Raw genomic sequence first — 14,002 nt, forward strand, 5'->3', positions numbered from 1 at the left:
CTGTTAGAGCTGCTGGGCTTCTTGCCCAAGGAATGGGCAAGGGAGGGGCTCACCTCTGACAGCAGCCGGCCAGAAGGGCTCCTCCCCACCCCGCCCTGCCCGCAGGCCCACCTTCTTCCTCCTTCATTTTCTTCAAGTCTTCTTCCCCGACCAGAGAGACTCGCTTCAGGGGTTTCCCGGCAGGTGGCGGTGGCTGCTTCAGCTCCAACTCAAAGTATTTCTGCCTTTCACGGAAGGTCCGCTGCTCTGGGCTGTGCAGGCCACCCGGCCACGGGCTCTGTGGAGCAGGGGCATGGAGGAGGCGTGGGGTCAGCTGGGCTCAGGCACCCTGGTCTGAGGCCACTCCCACTGCCCATGTGCCTTACCTCGGAAGAGACGGGTGGCACTTGATCAAGGCTCCTCTGGCCCGGCAGTTCCTGGTGGGGGAGGAATGGGGCAGGACACGGGATGAGCACAGCACAGGCCGAGGCCACAGGCCACAGACCACTCCCCTCGGGGCCAAGGACCAGCCTGCCTCACCTCCGGCTCCAACGGCAGCTGTGATCCCGGGACGGCGGCCAAGGCCTTGTACGCCTGCTTGGTGCTGAGAAGAAGGTCCTCACTTGGTGAGAGGGGTCCGGCCTGCCGAGGCTGTAGGGAGAGCCAGGGAAGGCAACTGACTGGCCAAGGAGGGCCACCAAGGCCCAGGCTCTGCTGGGACTCCCACGGTCCCTGCGCCCTGCCTCTCTGCATGGACTAGGGGCCCCCAAGATGGGGCAGGCAGGGCAAGGATGGGGGTGTCTCCCCGGGTACTCACCAGACCGTTGGGGCTAGAGGCCAGTTCAGGCTGCTGAAAAGGGCTGGGACTGCTCTGCCCCTCCGCGGGGCCCAGGGCTGAGGTCAGGCGTAGGCGAGAGACTGGCTGAATTCTCCCAGGCTTGGTCTGCATGCACACCAGAGGGAGAAGCAGGTCAGTGGGCAGCCTGACCTTGTGCCCAGCAGAGAGATGCCTGGGGCACACTGAGGCCAAGAGCAGCTAAGGACAGGCAGAGGCAGTGGGATCGCCGCATGAGAGCACCAAGAGCCAATCCAGGAAATAGACGGGCCGCCGTCCAACAGTCATTCCTGCCTCCAGATTCCAGGGCTGACCCCTGGACTGACTGCTCAGGCCCTGGAAGCCTCCCCCCTGCAGATTGACCAATTGATGTCGTAAAGGAGGGGGGGTTGCCCCCCACAAGCAGGATATAGAAGATGTGGGGGAGGCAGAGGGCAGCAACTGAGGGGCACTTACAAAACGCATCTCTTTGCCCACCAGGCAGAAAGGCTGGGACAGGGCCGAGCACTGGAGAATGATCAGGCCAGAGAAGAAAGCAGAGAGAGAAAGAGAGAGGCTGACCGGCTGCCAGGAGCAACTGGCATAGACCGGGCCTTGCCCCAGAGCCTCCCTACCTGCTGGGTGCTGAGAGGCTCTCGCTGGGTGGACTCGGCTTCCCCCAATGCCATACCCTGCAAGAGAAAGAGGAGGCAGTCATGAGGACCCCCCCCCCACAACTGTGGGGGTAGGGAGCTGCTTCCCCTTTGAGAGATCTCAGGTGGGCACAGCTCCCCAAACCAGTTGCCTATCCAAGACCCGGCTGCATTGATTTGTAAAGGACAGGGGTGGCACAACATTTTACAATAACCAACGATGCTTTACAGCACTTGCTCCTGGGTACTGTAATTTTGTGTGTGGTTCTGATCTCAGCACTGAACGCATATATATAGAAGGCATGCCCAGATAGTCCTCGACCTTATAACCAGTTGTTTAACAGACATTCAAAATGTCTGTTAAACAACTGGTTAAACAACTGGACCTCGACCAGTTGTTTAACTGGTTAAACAACTCGAGGACTATCTGGGCATGCCTTCTATATATATGCGTTCAGTGCTGAGATCAGAACCACACTGGGAAGGGACTTCTGGCTGACGTCGCAGTGATATCAGACACAGGGAACGGGTTTTCGCATTCCCTGTGCTGAGTTGTTCCTGTTTGTGCGCTCCAAGAGGAGTGAAAGCTGGAGTGGTGCCCCGAGAGGTCGTGGGAGAGATCGCAACTCTCCTGATGGACCCTGGGCTTTTTTCCCTCTATGCCACGAATAGGAGAAGAGACAGCCTAAAGATGGCTACCACGAAGCTGGGACAGCCAAGGACCGCCAAAGAACTGTTCTGGAGCAGAGTCGGTGAAAAGTGTCTGGAACTGGGTGAGAAGAATCCTTTTTATTTAAAAGGATTTACCCCAAAAGAATATCCAGGAAAAGAGAGGCTCACTGCTATTTTTAAAAGCAGTGATTTAACATTTTGAGAAGAATTTCAAAACTTAATGAAAAAGAATCAAAGGGAGAAAGACAAAAACCTTTAAAAATACAGAAAATTGGATTTTTAAATTGGACAGGTGTCGTTTTGGATAGGCATTTCAAAATGCTGGAACTATTTACTTAAAAAACTACCATCTTTATATTTTGGACTGTTACCATTAAAATTGGATAAAATTCGACTTCCTGTTTGGCACCGTAGGTGATGGCAGTGATCTTTACGACCACCAACCTCTGGATTATGTGGAATCGCTAGGACAGCTTAAATCTGCCGTCCAGTGGTTCGAAAAAACCCCTCTTCGGGAGAAGAAGAGGAGGTGAGCTGCAGGGTAGAGGTAGAACTTCTCTAAAACCCCTGAGAAAAATGGGGTTTGAAGGGTTAAGTTCCCTCCAGCAACCTGAAGTGCTCCAGATCCGAGGATTTTTCTGCTTTGGCGGAACCAATCACCACGACCAAACACCGAGATTTATTTTGGACAATAAAGGATTATACCGGACAGAACGAGGGAGAACTTTATGCAAGTAGCCAAGCCAATTCCCCGTTACTTTGTAACAAGCTTGAAAATAGCAAGAAAATGGAGGCGAATTGTTAACAAGCTAACGAGTGGAAAGCAAAAATGATACTTTTATTGCTTGCCCTCTGCCGCTAGTAAATTGCATGTTATTTGCTACTTTAACTCCTTGCTGCCTGCTGATAGAATTTATTTATTTATTTATTTATTTATTTATTTATTTATTTATTTATTTATTTATTTAATCATATTTATATACCGCCCTATCTCCCGAAGGACTCAGGGCGGTTCACAGGCATTTAAAAACATATAAATACAATATAAAAACAATTAAAAAACTTATTCTATAAGCCCGTTAATTAAAATTAAATATAAAAATAAAACCCAGTTAAAACCCAAATTTAAAATCTAGCTCAGTCCTGCACAATTAAATAAGTATGTTTTAAGCCCGCGGCGAAAGGTCCGAAGGTCCGGAAGCTGACGAAGTCCGGGGGGTAGTTCGTTCCAGAGGGTGGGAGCCCCCACAGAGAAGGCCCTTCCCCTGGGCGTCGCCAGACGACATTGCCTCGCTGACGGCACCCTGAGGAGACCCTCTCTATGAGAGCGCACGGGTCGGTGAGAGGTATTCGGTAGCAGTAGGCGGTCCCGTAAATAACCCGGCCCAATGCCATGGAGCGCTTTAAAGGTGGTCACCAAAACCTTGAAGCGCACCCGGAAGGCCACAGGTAGCCAGTGCAGTCTGCGCAGGATGGGTGTTATGCGGGAGCCATTTAGGGGAGATTTTTAAATATTGCTTTAAAAGTCTGTGTTTTTCAGAGGTTAAGAAGATTTAAACTGAATATTAAGTTGGAAATAAATAAATAAATAAATAATTTTATAGAAGATGACAGCCAAACAATTAAAGTCTACTGTAACAAAGGGTTCTGGAATCTCATCAGCTGGTGCCTCTCCAGCTCATACAGCAGAGACTAGAACATTGAATTTAGAGGCGTTACAAGAGAATTTGAAGGACTTTATACAAGAAAAATTTAAAGTAATAACTGATGAGATGTCTGAAATGAAAGAGCAGATATTAGAAATTCAAGTGGGAAATAAAGAAGTTAAAGAAGGGTAGAGGATGGAGTGATGGTTAATGTACAGGGATTATTGAAGATGTATAAATATAATTAATGTAGGATCGGGTCTGCCCAGTTACCATTTTAGAACGATGGGGAGGGAGAAAAGAGGAGAGAGTAGGAGGTAGGAAAGAGGAGAAGAGGAAGGAAGAGGGGTAGAAGAGGGAGAAGGAAGGTGTAGGGTGGAAGGAGGAGAGGATGTAGATAAGAGAAGGAGACGAAGGTCTGGAAAGTAAAAGAAGGTAGAACAGGGAAGAGTGTTAAAAAGGGTGGTGGTGACTGGGCAAGCCCGACTAATTGCATATAACTGTACATTGGATGAGCTGTTTGATATGATTGTAAAAATAAAACTTTTTTATGAAAAAAAAAATTGGATAAAATTGGTTAATATTGAAATTTGACTTAAGAGTGCCACCTGCAGACAAAAAGAAAGCCTAACATATTCCCAAAATCCTGGAAATTCTTGGCTATTGGAGATTTAAACATGAGAATAATAAAGACATTATTACCGTGTTTTCCTGAAAATAAGACCCTATATTATATTTTTTGAAAATAAGTGCTTGGCCTTATTTTCAGGGAGATATTATTTTGGTGCGAATTGAGCAAGACGGGGCTCCTCTTGCCGTCTTACCTGATTTCCAGCTCTGTCTCCCTAACTCTAACCAGAGGAAGTGGCGGGGACCGGCTGCGCATGTGTTTACATATTTTTGGGGAGGGCTTGTTTTTGGGAGGGGTTTATTTTAATACATGTGATCAAAAGCCCGATTGGGCTTATTATCAGGGGATGTCTTATTTTCAGAGAAACAGGGTATTAAAGTGACAACACAAGATTTCTGGGACTATCCAAAAGGAACAGGACGATTAGCTTTGGGATATAAAGATTTATGAATATTGAACTTTTTGAGAAGTGACTTTGGGTTTGAATATATGGTTTTTAGATTATTGGACAAAATAAAACTAAACAAGATGCTACAGCAGGAAGAAATGAGTGGAATTTGGGAAAAAACAGCATTGTTAATTCAAAGTATTAGGGATACTTTGATAAGAAATTATAAGGAGATTATGAATAAAATACAGAGAATAGATGGAAAGCTGGAAAACGATACAAAGGACAAGGAGTGATCAAGACGCTCAGGAAGAGGAGGAGCCAATTGAAATAGTAGATGAAAAAACAGAACAGATAAACCAACAAATAAAACAAGATGACAAGAAAGAGATAACCACAAAAATAACAATGACTGATAAAATAAGCTGAGGGGAGAGTATTTTGTTGTTGTTGTTAGTTGCAAAGTCATGTCCAACCCACTGCGATCCATGGACAACGTTCCTCCAGGCCTTTCTGTACTCTACCATCCCCCAGAATCCATTCAAGTTTCTTCTCTAGTGAGTCCTTTCTTCTCATTAGGTGGCCAATATACTGGAGTTTCATCTTCAGGATCTGGCCTTCTAAAGAGCAGTCAGGGTTGATCTCCTCTAGGGCTGACCGATTTGATCACCATGCAGTCCAAGGGACTCGCAGGAGTCTTCTCCAGCACCACAATTCAAAGGCCTCAATCTTTGGCACTCAGCCTTTCTTATGGTCCAACTTTCACAGCCATACATTGCAACTGGGAAAACCATAGCCTTGACTATACACACTTTTGTTGGCAGGATGATATCACTGCTTTTTAGAATGCTGTCTAGATTTGCCATAGCTTTCCTCCCCAGGATCAAGTGTGTTTTAATTTCTTGGCTGCAGTCTCCATCTGCAGTGATCTTGGAGCCCAGGAAAATCAAATCTATCACTAACTCAATTTCTTCCCCATCTATTTGCCAGGAATTGAGAGGGCCGGATGCCATGATTTTAGTTGTCATAATGTTGAGTTTCAAGCCAACTTTTGCACTCTTCTTCACCCGCATCAAGAGGTTCTTTAGTTCCTCTTCGCTTTCTGCCATTAGAGTGGTTCTAATTAGAGTGGAGAGTATTTTAAGGGAATTAAAAAAGAAACTGGAGTTGCAGGAATACTTTTTTGGGAGAGAGATGGGGCAACAGTAGATATTTTGAAAATTAGACAATGGGCAGAAAAGGGAGAAACGTTTAAAATGATTGGTCAAGATGTGGAAGCAGATAGAGATAAAGATCCAAGAGAGGAATATGGCAGGCAAACTAAAAAACAAACAATTAAACCTTTAAAGGCAATGGATAGAAAGAGAGTATTTTTAAATATAATAGTAGCATAATTAAAAGTTGGAAACTAGAAATGGGGTATTAATGGAATACACAATGGGGGGGGAGGGTCAAACTATTCTCCAAAGCACCTGAGGACAGAACAAGAAGCAATGGGTTGAAACTAATCAAGGAGAGAAGCAACTTGGAACTAAGGAGAAATTTCCTGACAGTTAGAACAATTAATCAGTGGAACAACTTGCCTGCAGAAGTTGTGAATGCTCCAACACTGGAAATTTTTATGAAAATGTTGGATAACCATTTGTCTGAAATGGTGTAGGGTTTCCTGCCTGGGCAGGAGGTTGGACTAGAAAACCTCCAAGGTCCCTTCCAACTCTGTTATTATTATTATTATTATTAAGAGGCGAAATCAGAACTTGAACGATGGTATTATTAAATATGCTTGAATAATATGATCACTGGCATAAAAATAACATACTGAAATATTGAATAACTATATAATGGAAGATTATAACAACATAAATATGTGTATTATTATTAGAACCATATAAGCTTGCTGAATGTTACAAATATGATTAATCATATTTTATTTGCATTAAAAGGAATGACACTCAGACTATGGTGATTGGCATAAAAATATATTGAAGTATTGAATAACTAAATAAGATTATAACTCAATATAAATAGGTATACTATTACCAGGACTATATAAGGTTGTCAAATGTAGTAAATATGATGAATATTAATTTATTTATACTAAAATGTATGACACTCAGGTGCCACAATGTTCACACATTGATGTGTTTGTAAAAAAAAAAACCTTGGGAAAAAAAAAGAACCACGTGCAGAAGGCTTTCCATGGCACCTGCTTTGGAAATGGGCACGAAAGAAGCAGGACAGGAAGAGAAATGATGGGAGAAGACACCCCGAGGCAACCAAGAAAACAAACCGATCACTTGAGCACAAACAACCAGGATTGAACTGTACTATTTCAAACCCATGATACAGACGCAACTGGGAAAGATGGGTGGAAAGGAGAAGGGTGACCAGTGGAAAGCTGGATGGACTGAGATATCCTGCTGATAGGGGCCCGTTAGAAGAGCTGAAACAGAGAGAGGGATGAGGAGAGGGAGGGAGAGAGGGAGGGAAAGAGAGGGAGAGGGAGGGAAAGAGAGGGAGAGGGAGATGGAGGAAAGGGAGAGGGAGAGGGAGGGACAGGAAAAGAGGAAGGGGAAAAGGGAAGGGGAGAAGTAGATAAGGAGAGGGAAAGAGAGAGAGGGAGAGGGAAACGGAGGGAGAGAAAGAGATGAGAGATAAAGAGAGATGAGAAAGAGAGGGAGAAAAAGAGAAATGAGAGAAAGAGAGGTAGAAAGATGAGAGAAATGAGAGATAGGGAGAAAGAAGGAGGGAGAGTGAGGGAAAGGGAGAGAGAAGGAAAGGGAGAGGGGAGAGAGTAGAGGGAATAGGAGTGGGGGAGAGGAGAGGGGAGAGAGAGAGTTGGGGGAGAGATAGGAGAGGAGGAAAAGAGGAAGGGGAGAGGGGAGGAGAGGAAAGGAGAGAGAGAAGGAAAGGGAGAGGAAAGGGAGGGAGAAGGAGGGAGGGAGAGAGGAAAGGGAGAGAGGGAGGAAAGAGAGGGAGAGGGGAGGAGAGAGGAGAGGGGAGATGGAGGAAAGGGAGAGGGAGGGAGGGACAGGAAAAGAGGAAGGGGAAAAGGGAAGGGGAGAAGTAGATAAGGAGAGGGGAGAGAGAGGGAGAGGAAGCGGAGGAGAGAAAGAGATGAGAGATAAAGAGATGAGAAGAGAGGGAGAAAAGAGAAATGAGAGAAAGAGAGGTAGAAAGATGAGAGAAATGAGAGAGATAGGGAGAAAGAAGGGAGGGGAGAGTGAGGGAAAGGGAGAGAGAAGGAAAGGGAGAGGGGGAGAGAGAGTAGAGGGAATAGGAGTGGGGGGAGAGGGAGAGGGGAAGAGAAAGAGTTGGGGGAGAGATAGGAGAGGAGGAAAGAGGAAAGGAGAGGGGAGGAGAGGGAAAGGGAGAGAGAGAAGGAAAGGGGGGAGAGGAAAAGGGAGGGAGAAGGGGAGGGAGGGAGAGAGGGAAAGGGAGAGAGGAGGGAGAGGGAAGTCAGATTATTCATGAACTGGCAGAGACATGGTAAGAAGGTCAGCCAATGAATAGGCATAGCAACTAAATCAGCCAATTGGGAGTTGAGACAGACTGGAGCTAGGGTGTGTCTTAGTCTGCAGTTTCTGAGTCTGTGCAGAGAATTGAAACTGAAGCTAAGCAGTCTGTGCATGCTGTCTGCTCTGCTGAAATGAAACTAACTTTTCTCTCCTGCTTTTTGTTCTGCCTGTAACTTTTGCCACATTGAAGAATCAACTATTAGTATTGTAAATACTTCATCTGTTATTATGTATATAAAGAAGTTCCCCTTCATGGATTACTGCCTTGTCGTGGCGAAGGGGCTTGCATAGCTCAGTGAAGCTATGAGCTATGCTTTTTTTTTAAAAGAGTTTTTTTTAAAGTTTTTTTTTTTAAGAGTGAAAAGACTAGCTAAAATTCAACTTTGAAATTTGGTTAAAAGATAAAGACAACAGATGTGTAAAGAGAAGACTGGAAGCTGAGTTTTGTTTTCGTTTCACATTTTCTTATTATCTTGTTTTTTGTGACTGGCTTTTTTATTTACCTATTTGTGAACACTTTGAAGAATCTGGCTTTGATTTTTTGAATATAATTAGAGGATAAGCAAAATATTCGAGTTGATATTTGATGTTCCTTTTCTCCTTTTTTTTCTCATGAGGTGTTTGGTTTCTCCTTTTTTTTCTTTTGTTATTTTGGAATTTTTCTTTATTATGGTACAACGCCAGAACTAAACTAACAAAAGCGTGGATTAAAACTAGAAGAGTCTGAAGAAAATTTACATCTATCGATTGGGATAACCTAATACTTGGTTATTAGGTTACTTTTGTTTTTTTCCTTGTATATCTCCTTTTCTGTTTTTTTTTCCTCTTTCTTTCTGACTTTTCCTTTTTTTAATACTACATTTTCATGCCAAAAATAGGAGACTTAGGGGATTTTTAATTAATTGTTTTAACCGTTTTTTAAGGGGGGGGTGGATAGGTGGGGGGGAAAACCCGTCAGGGAGGGGGCTAGGTCCACCATGTGTTCGCGGCGGTAACTTAATGGGTCCTGGGGTTATGGCGAGGGGTGTCGTTCCAGTTTGTCAGGGTCGAGCTATTACTACGGTAAGTGGGAGAGGCAGATATGACTGAAGGGGGGGCCACATCAGGTCTCGGGGGCTCGCCCTCGCTGTTTACAAGCGATTGCGTGCTCCGGCCCCCCAGAAATTTCCCGTGACCCGAGTGGCCAGAGTAATCGGGACCTGGGCCTCCGGCTGATGTTATGTAATGCCAGGTCCGCGGTTAATAAAGCCCCCCTGATTTCAGATCTTATTCAGGAAGGGACCGCGGACGTTATGGGCATTACGGAGACCTGGCTGGGCACCGAAGGGGGGGTCCCCCTAGTGGAGATGTGCCCACCAGGCTTCTGAGCATTCCATCAGCCGAGGGCCCAGGGTAGGGGTGGAGGGGTGGCGGTTATCATTAAGGAGAGTCTTGAGCCGAGGGAAACCACTGTGCCTCAGATAGCTGGGTGTGAATCCCTCTTCGTGAAGTGGGGTCGTAGAACTCAGGTGGGCTTGTTGATCATGTACCTGGCTCCTTGCTGCGTGACTACAGCCCTGCCTGAGCTGTTGGGAGTTGCTGGCCGGGTTGGCAGTTGAAACCCCCAGACTGTTGGTCATGGGGGATTTCAATTTGCCATCAGCCGGCGTAGCATCCTCGGCAGCTCAGGAGTTCATGGCTTCCATGACGGCCATGGACCTGATTCAGTTAATTGACGGCCCTACCCATGTCGGGGGAGGTACCCTAGACCTGATTTTTATCTCTGGCCAGTGGTCTAATGATCTGGTTTTAAATGATTTAGTTGTTGAACCTTTGTCATGGTCAGATCATTTTCTCCTTCGTCTAGACTTTCTGACCGCTACCCACCACCGCAGGGAGACGGAACCAATCCGCTGGTTCCGTCCCAGGCGCCTGATGGACCCGGAGAGGTTCCTGACGGAGCTTGGGCCGTTTCCCGAGCACCTGGCCCACGACTCGACTGAAGAGCTAGTTGCGGCCTGGGAACGGGCCGCGGCTGGAGCTTTGGACCGTGTCGTGTCTTCTGACCTCTGACCCGGCGCCGGTCCCAACCAGCCCCTTGGTCCCCCGAGGAGCTGAGGGAGATGAAGCGCCGGAGAAGACGCCTAGAGAGTGCCTGGAGATCCAGCCGCTCTGAGGCTGACCGGACACTACTTAGGTCCTATAGTAGGACCTACCTAGTGGCAATGAGGGTTGCGAAGCGTTCCTACGTTTCCTCCCTCATTGCGCCGGCAGATAACCGCCCGGCCGCCCTGTTTGGTGACCCGCTCGCTCCTTCAACAGGAGGCGGGAGGACCCCCTACAAGGGCGTGCCGAGGAGTTTAACAGTTATCTATACGACAAAATCGTTCAGCTTCGGGACGGATTGGAACAAAATTGGGTAGATCCAGGCGAGGGTTCTGAGGCCCGTCTTGTTGAGGTGGTTTGGGATGTCTTTGATCCTGTGACTCCGAGGACATGGACAGGTTGCTGGGTAGGCTGAACGCCACCACATGTTTACTGGATCCGTGCCCTCCTGGTTAGTACTGGCTACTCAGGAGGTGACACGAGGCTGGCTCAGGGATTACAAATGCTTCTTTGCGGGAGGGGTCTTTCCGCGGCCTTGAAAGAGGCGGTGGTGAGACCCCTCCTCAAGAAGCCTTCCTGGACCCAGCTGTTTTAGGAACTACCGGCCAGTCTCCAATCTTCGCTTTACGGCAAAGGTTGTAGAGAGTGTGGTGGCATGTCAGCTACCCCAGTACCTGGATGAAGCTGTCTATCTAGACCCGTTCCAGTCCGGCTTCTGGCCCGGATACAGTACGGAGACAGCTTTGGTCGCACTGGTGGATGATCTCTGGAGGGCCAGGGATAGGGGTTACTCCTCTGCCCTGGTCCTATTAGACCTCTCAGCGGCTTTTGATACCATCGACCATGGTATCCTGCTGCCCCAGTTGGAGGGGTTGGGAGTGGGAGGCACCGTTTATCGGTGGTTCTCCTCCTACCTCTCTGATCGGACGCAGACGGTGTTGACAGGGGGGCAGAGATCGACTCCAAGGTGCCTCATGTGTGGGGTGCCGCAGGGGTCGATTCTCTCACCCCTCCTGTTCAACATCTATATGAAGCCGCTGGGTGAGATCATCAGTGGCTTTGGGGTGAGATACCAACTGTACGCTGATGATACCCAGCTGTACTTTTCCACCCCGGGCCACCCCAGTGAAGCTGTCGAAGTGCTGTCCCGGTGTCTGGAAGCCGTACGGGTCTGGATGGGGAGGAACAGGCTCAAACTTAATCCCTCCAAGACGGAGTGGCTGTGGATGCCGGCACCTCGGTACAGTCAGCTGCAGATGCGGCTGTCTGTCGGGGTGAATCATTGGCCCCGATGGAGAAGGTACGCAACTTGGGCGTGCTCCTGGATGGTCGGTTGTCCTTTGAAGACCATTTGGCAACCGTCTCCAGGAGAGCATTTTATCAGGTTCGCCTGATCCGCTAGTTGCGTCCCTTCCTGGACCGGGATGCCTTATGCACAGTCACTCATGCTCTCGTTACCTCTCGCCTGGACTACTGCAATGCTCTCTACATGGGGCTCCCTTTGAAGAGCACCCGGAGACTTCAGCTAGCTCAGAATGCGGCTACGCGGGTTATTGAGGGAGCGTCTCGGAGCTCCCACATAACACCTATCCTGCGCAGACTGCACTGGCTACCTGTTGTTTTCCGGGTGCGCTTCAAGGTATTGGTTACCACCTTTAAAGCGCTCCATGGCTTAGGACCGGGCTATCTACGGGACCGTCTACTGCCGGCTTCTATCTCCCATCGTCCGGTACGTTCCCACAGAGAGGGACTCCTCAGGGTGCCGTCAGCCAAACAGTGTCGACTGGCGGCCCCCAGGGGGAGGGCCTTCTCTGTGGGAGCTCCGACCCTGTGGAACGAACTTCCCCTCGGACTTCGACAATTACCTGACCTTAGGACCTTTCGCCGCGAACTTAAAACTTATTTATTTCGGAGGCTCCAGTGATGTCACCGCTCCTGCCGGGTGCTCTAACAGAGCACTCCGTGTTAGAAGATTGTAAAAGTCAGTGAAACAGAAAAAATCACTGTTCACTGAGCTTAGCATATCCTTTGGGAAAAAGGGGGTTATGCAGAGTTGTGGAAAAGTGGCAGACCTGACAGGGGGTTTGCTCTTAAGAGCGAATTTTCCTGGATTTATGGTCCCACTATCTCCAACTTCAAACACGCTCCTGTTTTTTTTTCAGGAAAAAGGAGTAGGGGGTCATTTCTGCTCAAAAGAACTTATTAAATTGATTGATTTTCTAAGCAGACGGGAATTTCACAAGCGTTCGATCTTTGATGTAGAATCAGCACGGCAAGTATACCGACTCCCTTTCTGAAACCTGAAACCTTTCTTTGTCTTTGATTAATTGACTTTTAAAATGGCGTCTGAAAGTGAAAGTAAAATTTTTTAGTACGATAAAGTAGCGTTATTTGTGGATTGTTACAAACGGAGTTTTTTATACTGAAAGGAGGGAAAGAAAGTTGTTAAGTTTAAATTCCTGATTCTTTTGAAGACAGAATGGCAGCTAAACCTTTAAAGCCTTCTGGAAGAAGGGGATCTGAACCAAGTCTTGAGGATATATTGAAAGTACAATTAAAACTTTCTGAAGATAGGCAAAAAGAGATGATGGAGAATTTTAATGCAAAAATAAGAGAAGATATTCTCATGGCAGTTCAAGGACTGAGTAAAAAAATTGAGGGATTGGAAGAGGAAATGCAACAGATCTCTCAGTCAAATAAGCATTTAGAAGACAAAATGAAAGGTGTTCAGAAAAAAGTGGATCAAAATGAAGATCAGGTTGTGATATTACAATATAAACTTATGGAAGGAGCTCTTAGAATTCGTGGTATGCAAGAAGAGCGAGGAGAAGACTTAAGAAAAATTATATCAGAAGCATTGGCTGAATTTATTGAAGTGGAACCCCAAGAGGTAGCTTACCAAATTGATAAAATATATAGAGTTAATTCTTGGATTGCAAGACAGAGAAAGCTTCCTCGGGACATTGTGGTTTATTTTGTGAAAAGGACTATGAGAAATCAGATTCTGCAAGTTTCATATCAGACAACTTTAAAAATTGGAGAACAGGAGTTGAAGGTATTGAAAGAGATTCCTTCAAAGATGTTAAGAGACAGGAAGGAATTTGCTTTTTTTACACAAGAACTTAAAAAACATCAGATTCAATTCAGATGGGAGGTGCCAGTTGGACTGACAGTATTCTATCAAGGAAGGAGATATAGAATTGACACTGTTTTAAAGGCAAAGGATTTTCTTTCTACAGTTTTGAAAGTCGAAATAGAAGTGATAGAAAAACTTCAAGAGATTCAAGAAGGCGTGGTGATCCAAGAGCCTTCATTGCTGCCAGTATCAGAGGAACCACAAGAGCAAAGGGTGACAAGAGGAGCTCTTAAGCGTAAAGAAGAGCAACAGTCTCAAAGTAAAAGTCAGGATCCCAGTATGGAAGCTGTGGGAGGAGCTAGACGGAAGATACCGGAGGAGGAGCTTCCGTTGTCTGCTTCAAAGCTTCAGGAGGCCAGTAATGGCAAATAGAATCTTGTCATGGAATATTAATGGCTTGAATTCAGCTCAGAAAAGAAGGAAAATATTTCACTACTTGAAACAATTTAAAAATGATGTGATTTGTTTGCAAGAGACACA

The 14,002-nt window shown here is 46.5% G+C and overlaps 1 protein-coding gene across 15 annotated transcripts in view; it reads right to left on the reverse strand.

Moving 5' to 3' along the window:
- The window catches only part of SCRIB (scribble planar cell polarity protein), an 83,437-nt gene that overhangs the window by 5,992 nt on the left and 63,443 nt on the right, over positions 1 to 14,002 (reverse strand). For 14 of the 15 annotated variants that reach the window (XR_009154703.1, XM_058179041.1, XM_058179036.1 and 11 more), the window contains 6 exons: positions 1,429 to 1,485; positions 1,271 to 1,321; positions 797 to 922; positions 520 to 630; positions 366 to 416; positions 112 to 277 (listed from right to left, as the gene is read on the reverse strand). Coding sequence is in view for 14 of the 15 variants with exons in the window: in XM_058179041.1 (XP_058035024.1) it covers positions 112 to 277; positions 366 to 416; positions 520 to 630; positions 797 to 922; positions 1,271 to 1,321; positions 1,429 to 1,485 (562 nt within the window). In the remaining variant the exon portion in view is untranslated. The remainder of the gene's footprint in view (positions 1 to 111; positions 278 to 365; positions 417 to 519; positions 631 to 796; positions 923 to 1,270; positions 1,322 to 1,428; positions 1,486 to 14,002) is intronic. The other variant, XM_058179029.1, reaches the window with a different exon arrangement.

Source organism: Ahaetulla prasina, chromosome 3, assembly GCF_028640845.1.
Source record: "Ahaetulla prasina isolate Xishuangbanna chromosome 3, ASM2864084v1, whole genome shotgun sequence".
NCBI classification, from domain to species: Eukaryota; Metazoa; Chordata; class Lepidosauria; order Squamata; family Colubridae; genus Ahaetulla; species Ahaetulla prasina.